The 9,519-nt window shown below is 37.5% G+C and overlaps 1 protein-coding gene across 7 annotated transcripts in view; it reads right to left on the bottom strand.

The window, feature by feature from the left end:
• Nucleotides 1-893: 893 nt before the first annotated feature.
• Nucleotides 894-9,519, bottom strand: part of LOC111517143 (laminin subunit alpha-2) — a 70,842-nt gene continuing 62,216 nt past the window's right edge. For 6 of the 7 annotated variants that reach the window (XM_074186833.1, XM_074186835.1, XM_074186834.1 and 3 more), the window contains 7 exons: nt 8,290-8,694; nt 4,931-5,328; nt 3,407-3,716; nt 2,885-3,163; nt 2,648-2,798; nt 1,636-1,995; nt 894-1,460 (listed from right to left, as the gene is read on the bottom strand). In XM_074186833.1, coding sequence (XP_074042934.1) covers nt 1,312-1,460; nt 1,636-1,995; nt 2,648-2,798; nt 2,885-3,163; nt 3,407-3,716; nt 4,931-5,328; nt 8,290-8,694 — 2,052 coding nt within the window. In that variant the 3' untranslated portion in view covers nt 894-1,311. The remainder of the gene's footprint in view (nt 1,461-1,635; nt 1,996-2,647; nt 2,799-2,884; nt 3,164-3,406; nt 3,717-4,930; nt 5,329-8,289; nt 8,695-9,519) is intronic. The other variant, XM_074186837.1, reaches the window with a different exon arrangement.

The following is a 9,519-nucleotide window of genomic DNA, read 5'->3' as shown; positions in this document are numbered from 1 at the left end:
GCCGCCCTTTCATGGGTCTCTTCAATCTTTGTAACAGGAAAAAGTTACTGGAGCTAAATCTGGTGAATACGGTGGTGCTATCTACATGGCCATGTTTTCTAGTAATTCTATGTATAGTTCGTCTCTGATTGGTCCATGCGATGTAAAACCTGGCGCACTGCCATATTTTTTTAAAATACAAATATTTATTTAGAAATTAGTTTTGTATTGTTTCAAAAATCTGCTTTGATTTTCCATGATTTGATTCCCGTGTAATACAAGCATATTCTGATTCACTTTGAATAATTGTATTAAACAAATATTTTATACTGTTTATATCTGTGAATTCGTAGGGAACGTTTTGAGAGACCTAGTCGTTCATTAGCTTTATCAGTGATATTTTGAATATGTCCGTTGAATTTCGGGTCACTTTGGAAAAGGACCCTGAGGTCACGTTTTCCTTGAACTCTTTCTAAAACTGTATTCTGCATTATATAAACAAAGTCATGTTGAAGCTTACTTCCGCTGAACGTTATAACTCTGTATTTAGAAATGTTGAAAGATAATTTGTTATCCCTGGACCAATTAGTTATTTTATCTATATCGTTTTGGAGTTTAAAATAGTCATTTATGTCTGATGTTTCTAATCTTTTTGAAATCGTCAGCATATAGCCAGTAGTCGGATGACACTTTTTCGGGAGGTCATTGATGAAAATTAAAAAGAGCAATGGGCCTAGGTTGGACCCTTGGGGTACTACCGACCCTGCCAAAAACAATTCAGATTTTTCTCCTCCAAAGGTGACATGTATTATTTTCTTTAAATATGGGACAAACAAGTTATTAGATGGTTACTGAGTCCAGAGTGTTTTGCTACTAATGTATCATGGTATTGTTTACCTATATAAAAACACTAATAGGGTAAATAACTATTTAATTCATTAACAATTGCAATTTACAACTTATTGGTTCTGATGACAACAAAGGCTTCTGAAATATTCACTGTGAATGAAAGGTGAGGAGTAACAATAATACAATTGAAGATTTCATTTTCATCGGAACTGTGAATACTTCATCTGAATATATACAAAGGGCTTCCTAAACATATTACTTACATCCACTAGACAAGTTATGGCAGTTTTTCACAGAATTAAATAAGTATTTACATGGACTATTTACAGTGTGTCGTAATTGCTATGGGGTTTTATAATACATATCAGTACATAATACTATAGACTTTCATTTGGTTTGGTTACAAATCTTCAGCTCGAGACAAATTTGAACAGAAAACAAAATACAGTGAAACCGGGCTATTGATTGTGCCTGAAAGGTTTACTAGCTGTGGTCCGTTGGACAAGAATCCAACATTATGTCTTTCAATTTTTTCATTTCTGACCAATCCACCAGCTCAGAATTCACTCTTAGTTTCTTCAAACATCCTTTGAAGTTCATTGGGGACTTTGAGGTACCTTTAGGGGCATCATCTGCAAGAAACATAAAAAAAGGATTATTTGAATCATTGGGCTGATTAAATTTTTTCCGTTTTTATGAGTTATTACGTTGAAATTGTTTTGACGCAAAAGTATATCGCCCGAATCGAGTACAAATGCTGAATTGATAGGCTTCGACAGAATTTCCAATTCAAAATGTTTCTCTAACCTGGCAATCCCCCAATATACAACGGCGCTTCCATCTCACCCATGCCGGAATCGACATCAGACACCACCCAACTCTTCCTGATTCCATCCACGTTGACCGTGAGCTCTGAAGTGGAATACACCGCGGTCACGTTATGCCATCTATTGTTGCAGAGCGAAAAGGCCGAATCGAGATTGTTGGTAACGTTTGATACTACACCGTTTCCTACGTTCACTGCCATGACGATAGCTCCATTCTGTAGCTCCACCGATAGAGCTGGAGAGTCCCCGTGATTTGAAACGCTCAGGAGAATGCCGTTCTGTTCCGAGGTGCGGAATTCGAAGCTGAGTTCCATCATTTCGTCTACTCGGAAATTGGCTGCTAAAAACAGTATTTTTTTTATGAATTTTTGAATAATATGCTTACATTTGATGCTTACTTAGATGTGACACATCTATAGCCGCACATAAAACCGATTGCCGGAGTGGCGACGGTTCCCATGTGCAAGAGATGGTGCGACAGACAATTAGTCAGTCAGTGAGTCAATCAGTAAGTCAGTCAGTGAGACAGTCGGTCACTGACTAAGTCATTCAATCAGTGAGTCGGGCAGTCAGTCAGTCAGTGGGCCAGTCAGTCAGTCAGTCGGTCAGCTCATTGGTGAGTCAGTCAGTCAGTGAATAAGCAATTCAGTCAGTGAGTGAACCAGTCAGTCATTCAGACAGTGAGTGAGTGAGTCAGTTAGTCAGTGAATAAGCCAGTCAGTCAGTGAGTGAGTCAGCCAGTTAGTCAGTGAGGGAATCAATCAGTCAGTTAGCTAGTCACTGTGAATCAGTCGGTCAGCTCGTAAGTCAGAGAATCAGTTAGTAACTGAGTCAATCTGTCAGTGGGAAGCTCGTTAGTGAGTCAGTCAGTCAATCAATCAATCAGTGGGTTGGTTAACCAGTTATTGTGATCCGTGAGTCAGTCAGTGAGTCAGTTAGTCGGCCAGCCAGTCGCCGAGTCTAAATACGTTACTCTTAATATGTATACTCACTAATTGTGCCATAAGAATTTCCGTTGAAGTATGCACCCTCTTCAACATTAGAAAAACATCGACCAACATTAGAACGAGTTACGAGTTCATCACTGCCTTCCGAAAAAAAATGTGACTTCATACAACCTCTGAAGAAATGCAAACTCTGTATCTGTAAAGTGAGGTGAAATGAAACTCTCAATTTGGACCAATTATTACGTGATATTCTGAGTTTAACGAAGGAATGCAGTAACTTACCTTTCTATTCTTCCTAGAAGATTCCTTATGGTGGGGATCCCCCCCAAAATATATCTCATCTGCGACATTTATGCTGAATCTAGTTTTCTTCTGAGTGTTGTCGATTTTGATGAGCAATTTGTTTTTAGTTTTCTTTAATTGAACGACATGCCACTCACCGTCACTGAGTAGGTTGGATGCTACAGGAAGAGACCTGAACTTTTTCTTTCCAGCCTTTTTATTTAGCCACAACTGACCATCTTGCAACTCCAAGGATATATATCTCGAGCGCCTACCTCTCTGTGATAAAATCAATGTAAATATCAAGAAATTTTCATGTACTAAAGCGTGAAAGGACTATAAAAAACGATAATCACACTCGCAACTGTGAATTTACATTTATGACTGTAAGTTTGTGAATTTACAGTTGTAACCGTGAACTCACGCTTTCAACTGTTAATTCACAGTTGTTACAGTTAATTCACAGTTATGAGTGTGAATTGTGGGGAAATGATATCGATTTTTGTGGCCCAGAACTCTCACCGTGATGAAAATCAAGCCATCTGGACTGAAGGTCCTGAAGTCGAATTGCAGCGCCCTGTCTTTTCTCCAGAAATTTGTTTTTACATGGACGTAGCTGTCTGGTCTACCAAGGAATTTGTCGGCACCCTGTATTGGATTGGGACTGTTGAATTCTATGCATCTCTCAGTGTTTTGCATCGAGTTCGACAGATTTGGAATGGAGAGACTTCTCAGTTTGGGAGCGGAACTGGTTAACTTCGGTAGGGGTTTTTCTTTGCCGATTTCCACGTTTGAGAAGTTTTTCACAGTTGTTGCGTTGAATGCCAATAACCTGGAAGTGGTTGATTCAATACAATAAAAAACGTATAAAAGTTATTGAGTACATTATTATCAATTCACTGGAAAATTATATCAAAACAACTCTTGATATTATCATAGAGTACTATCCTGCATACAATGAAGGAAAAATGATGTTTCAACAAAAAGGATCTTCTACACTTCACTCACAAAGTGTACGTAATTAAGTGAATAACAGGGTTTCGAGGTCATTGAATAGGACGAAGGACAAACATTGAGTGGCCACTTCAGTTACCTGATTTGAGATCTTCAGATTATTTCACGAAGTTTACCGAACTTTCCCTGAATTATTGAAAGGCCTGTGTATGTCTCGAAGTGACATCAGAAGTCCTCTAAAATGTACAACGGGTTGAAGATAGCCTGTATCACTACATCAGTATCTCTCATCAGGTTTGACGGAGGTCGTAATGTAGGATTTCTTCCTGGTGATTCTAGCACGCATGGCTACCTTTCTCAGAGGTGCCTTCATTCCTCATGTTGAAAGCGTACTGTTGTGTCCTGCACGTCGTCTTGATTTCAGACAGGTTGAAGCCTGGCTCCCTTACCCTTTGAACTGATGTTTGCCAGAAGGACAAACGGGTACACTGTTGTGTCGTCGATCGAAAATTATATTTATACTCTAAACGAGATGGTGGGGGAAGCCGAAGGAGCGGCGCAGTAGGTTGTTATGATGGTGTGAGGATGTGCTTTTTTGTAAACTTCTTTTTCTAATATGATGTGATTTTAATTGTGGGTTATATCAATGATTCCTTGTTTATGTTATGCATTGACGTTTCTATAAATTTATATTTCAATTGGAGCGAACAGATATTGTGACATCCTTCCATTCATAAGTTTCAAAATTTCGCAATTTCTCAGGTTACATTTTTTAAATCTTAATATACAGTGACTGTTTTCATTGAAGTCTCCTCTTATGACGTGTGTCAAACGTCAACTTTAGTGACATATGACACAAGTGTATGGAGAATTAAAAAACTCTCCAACTACTTCGGATGGATGGTTGAAACGAGGTTTTGCAACAGTTTTTTCCCTTCACAGACAAAATTGACACATTACTCTGGCAGTTTATATGTTTTCAATTGACGTTTTGTTCATGAATTCACAACTGTTACCCAGTTCTCAACCAGTAGCTACGTTTCAAATTCCCAATAGTAGTTTCTTGTAATGGACAATTTATTTTCAGCTTACCTTTCGTTTATAACGATTTCTCTGATACCTCCAGAGAAACCATTGGTCTCTTCCCCGATTTGAACCCAATCCATGACCATTCTCTTGGTATCCTCGAGCTTCTCTGTCTTGCCATTGATCGTCAAACTTTTATCTTCTTTAGTCATCTTCAATTCTACGTTATTATAATCGTTCAATGTGAGACTAGTGAAATTATATTCCACCCCATTAATGGCTAGTTTCAGATCGCTGAGTGCTATAGTGTTGATACTCCTTTGGTTGAGTTTATCGAATTTCATGATAACCCCGCTAGAACTGACGGGTCTGAGGATGAAGCTGATGCTGTGGAGTTTTCCAAAGGCTGCTTCAATTGAGATCTGACCACTGGGGTGTATCCATGCCTTGTTGAAAGTTATTGCCTGAAATCAATGGAAAGGTTTACAATGAAAATAACAAACTTGCATCGAAATCTACTGAACAGTTTCTTATAAGATTATGTCATATATCGGCATGCCATTAAGAAAATGAAGTATTATTATTATAATAATGTTGATTTCCAGACATTTCAGCAGGTTTAATGTTTGTCCTGTATTTTCTGTATGTAATATACCGTCCATATACACACTCACCACCTCTAAAAGGTGGTAAGTGTAGGTGAAATTACTTCAAAACTTCTATTATGTTCCAAAATTCTTTTTTTTGAATTTCTTGATGTTTTTCTAACATACATTTTTGGGCACGATACACATGTTAGTTTGTAAACCTCTGGTTTGTTATCTTTGTCTATTTTTGATTAGTTGTTCTTTATATTTGCATAGTATATGAGACTAGTAGCTTCTTGCTAGAGCTGTCAGAAAGAGACAGAAATAACAAATCAGGGGTCTACATATATATAGTAAAACCAATAATGATTGAGAGTAAAGCGCGTTGTCATATCTGAATTTTACGTTACCAGTTTATAGCAGAATCAAAATACACAATACTAGTACGATTAAAAGGTATTATTTATGACAAAAACCAGTAACAAGCTAGTAATGAGTAATACTTATACATTTCCTGATTACTGATCAGTTAAAATTCATTATTTTCTGTATAGTGTGAGATATTTATTACAACTAGTGGCAACGCTGTACGCAACGATATTTCTGTCTTTGTCACTTTACCGTAACTTCCATCTCATCGTTGCAGTCCTCACTAATGTACTTGCAGCCATGAGCGTATCATTGGTTTGTGAATTATACAGCGTGAATTGTACGTTTTACAGTTAAGTTAGTCAGCAATCGACGTGTTGTGATAACAATTGGTGAAAATAATAGTGCTAATAAGTGTTTAAGCGTTACATAATTATATTTCTACACCGTTCTCAAACTACTCAAAAAATGGGAGACATGGTCGGGCCTTCCACGTCGAAAAAGGTAAAACGGTCGGAGTCTCGGTCAGTAAGAGAAAAACAAATTGTACTGCGAGTATTTCACTGTCTTGAAAGAGATCATCAGCCACCAAAAGATGACTTTGTGCAAATGTGCTGTAATTGTACGTGTGTACCTCCGAATAACCAACCGGGCATTTCTACATCATTAAGTTCCACAATTACAAAAGATAAATTAGTTGATATGTGCTCTGATTATACCGGTGTACCAAAATCATCGATTTACAAAATACTAAGAGAAGCAGAAATTCATGGGGACGTACAAACGCCAAAAACTAGTAGCGGACGAAAAAAAATCACAGTTGATGAAGAAGCCAAAACCAGTATACGCAGAACTATTCACAGTTTCTTTTTCAGAAATGAGCTGCCCACACTACAAACAGTTCTGGAGGCACTTAGCGATCATGAATTGGTCCCAAAAATGGGTAAAGAAACTTTTAGGAAACTTGTACACGAAATGAAATTTACGTACGGAAAAGTTGACAGGAAAAGCATTCTCATTGAACGTCAAGAAATAATAGCATCGAGAAGAAACTATCTAAGAAAAATTGACGAATTTCGGAAGCTCAAAAAAAATTGTACTTCATGGACGAGACATGGGTTAACCAAGGACATACGGTCAAAAAAGTATGGCAGGATGGTAATATAACAAGTGCACGACAAGCCTTTATTGAAGGTTTGTCAGTTGGGTTAAAACAGCCATCTGGAAAAGGTAGTCGTCTGATAGTTACGCATATAGGAAGCGACAGTGGATTTTTACCAAATGGGGAATTAATATTTAAATCTAAGAAAACAGGCGACTATCATGAAGAGATGAATGCGGAGGTGTTTGAAAAATGGTTTGAAGGCATCATTCAACTTTTGGAACCTGGGTCTGTCATCGTCATGGACAATGCCCCATACCATAGTTGACATTCAGAACCATTACCGAAACAATCATGGTAAAAAGCAGCAATTCAAGAATGGTTATTTAATAAGAACATCCAATATAACAAAGATAGTTTAAAGGCAAAACTACTTCAGCTAACAAAATTACAGACAGACAAATATAAAAAATTCGGAGTGGATGAAATGGCGTTAAGTCGTGGAATTACAGTTTTAAGGTTACTATCATACCACTGCGAATTAAACCCAATAGAATTAATCTGGGCGCAAGTAAAAGAATATGTGGCACGAGAAAACAGAACATTTAAATTAGTGGACGTGCAACATCACCTACAAGAAGCTATTCGAACTGTTTCTGCAGAAGACTGGAAGAAATGCATGCAGCATGTTTTAAAAGAGGAGCAAAAAATATGGGACGTAGACAACCGAATTGAACACAATATTGAACCAATCATAATTCACTTTGATGATAGCGGTAGCAACAGTGACGAATCTGAGGTTGAAGATTAGACCAAAATTTGTACATTTACATTTATATTATATTCTATTATCAAAAATGTGTAATTTGTATTTTCCAGTACCTCTGACGATGAGTTTAAGTTACTCGAAAGCTTGAGAATAGTTATAAAGAGTTCACTTATCAATTGCTGCAACCCAATAGTGAAAAAAAGTTATATATATTGTGTTTTTTATTAATATTGTTAATTCATTTGGTACCTACTATAATTACCATGATTATTACTCCGTTTTCATAAGGCCCACCTAATGACTACAACGATTAGGTAAATTAACCCTCTCAAAAATTAATAAGCACGCCCCCGATTTACTGTCAACTGGGCTTACTTCTACTCTCAATCATTATTGGTTTCAGTATAGGATGAATGGGAACATAAACAAATATAGTTCCGAAACTCTGGTAAGATGAACAACGAAATCCACAAAAATAAAAAATAAAGGACAAAAATTAAACCTGCTGGGATCTCTGGAAATCAGTGAACGCATATCTGTTTGAAGTTCCCAAAAATGACAACTGACTTTAATTTTCTGTGTTTACCAACATACTTACATCTCTGGAAGTTTTGATGATACCGTAAGAAATAGTTTCATTGGTTAGCTCGTATTTCTGTGAAGTTTGCCCCAAGAATCCTAAAAGCGACGCAGTGTCAATGGGGACGCATGCTTTGTTGAAAGTCGGAGGAACACCTCCAAGGTAGTGTCTGGCCTCCTTGATCTTGAAAACGTTTTTTTTATTCAGCTGCTCGTCTACAATTTTCGGCTCTTGTCCGTCAACAACGAGACTGTACGTTTGGATCCCTTTCTCGAAGGTCATACCGATTTCAATATTGTGCCTCAACGCGTTGTTGACTCTGAGTTTCTTTGACAGAAGAACCTCTTGGCCGTTACTGTGTTTTGTGACGAAATTGACGTGGCCATTTTTCAGGAATAAGGCTATGTACGAGCAGTTCTTCTCCTGAAAATAATAATGTATAACAGAGATAATCTCTCCGATTATTCAATTGATGAGGTAAATAACGAATTCTTTACAGAGAAAAAATTGCTGAGCAAACAATACAAGCATCATTTTTTTATCATAAATCAACTTTTATGGCACGAAATAATTCTGTCAGCAAACATTGTATCCAACTTGAACGCCTTCAGAAGCTATTTTTGAAATTTCTGGTCTATAATACAGGTGTAAATCATCCTGAAAGAGAAATTGCTCGTTTTGTTCCACATAATCAGTTCAATTGTGTTCGATAGAAAGCCTGTTATTCTACGAATAGCACAACAGACTCCTTGGTGCTTTCAAGAACAGTTCAACAGACTCCTCGGTGCCTTTGAGAATAGTGGGATTATAACGGGTGATTATTTGAGAGGTATAGGATTTGATTTTCAAATCAACACAAGCAATTTGAAATCGATAGAACGATCAATATAATTTAATGTTTGAAAATGATTTCATATAAATGCTGCCCGCGGCTCCGCTTTAGATGGTCCATGCGCAAGGTTCAATTTTGGCACACTCTCTTTAATATATCGACCGGTATTTCACGTATAAATGATTCAATATTGGCTTCCAGAGCGTCAGTCGTTGCTGGTTTATCCCTGTAGAGATAAGCCTCAACATGACCCCACAAGAAATAATCCAAAGGCGTTAAATCACACGATCTAGGCGGCCAATTGACGGGCCCCAAACGTGAGATAAACTATTCACATGTCAGGCATGTCCAAAGTCATCAATCATCATACGGTAGCGCTCGCCATTTACATTACCGTTCCGGCCACTGTCGTCTTC

The sequence above is a fragment of the Leptinotarsa decemlineata genome, unplaced genomic scaffold, assembly GCF_025532065.1.
Source record: "Leptinotarsa decemlineata unplaced genomic scaffold, Ldec_3_MD MMD2_P_RNA_scaffold_5, whole genome shotgun sequence".
NCBI lineage: Eukaryota > Metazoa > Arthropoda > Insecta > Coleoptera > Chrysomelidae > Leptinotarsa > Leptinotarsa decemlineata.
Note: the sequence above shows the minus strand (reverse complement) of the source record. Positions and strands in the feature narration are given on the sequence as shown.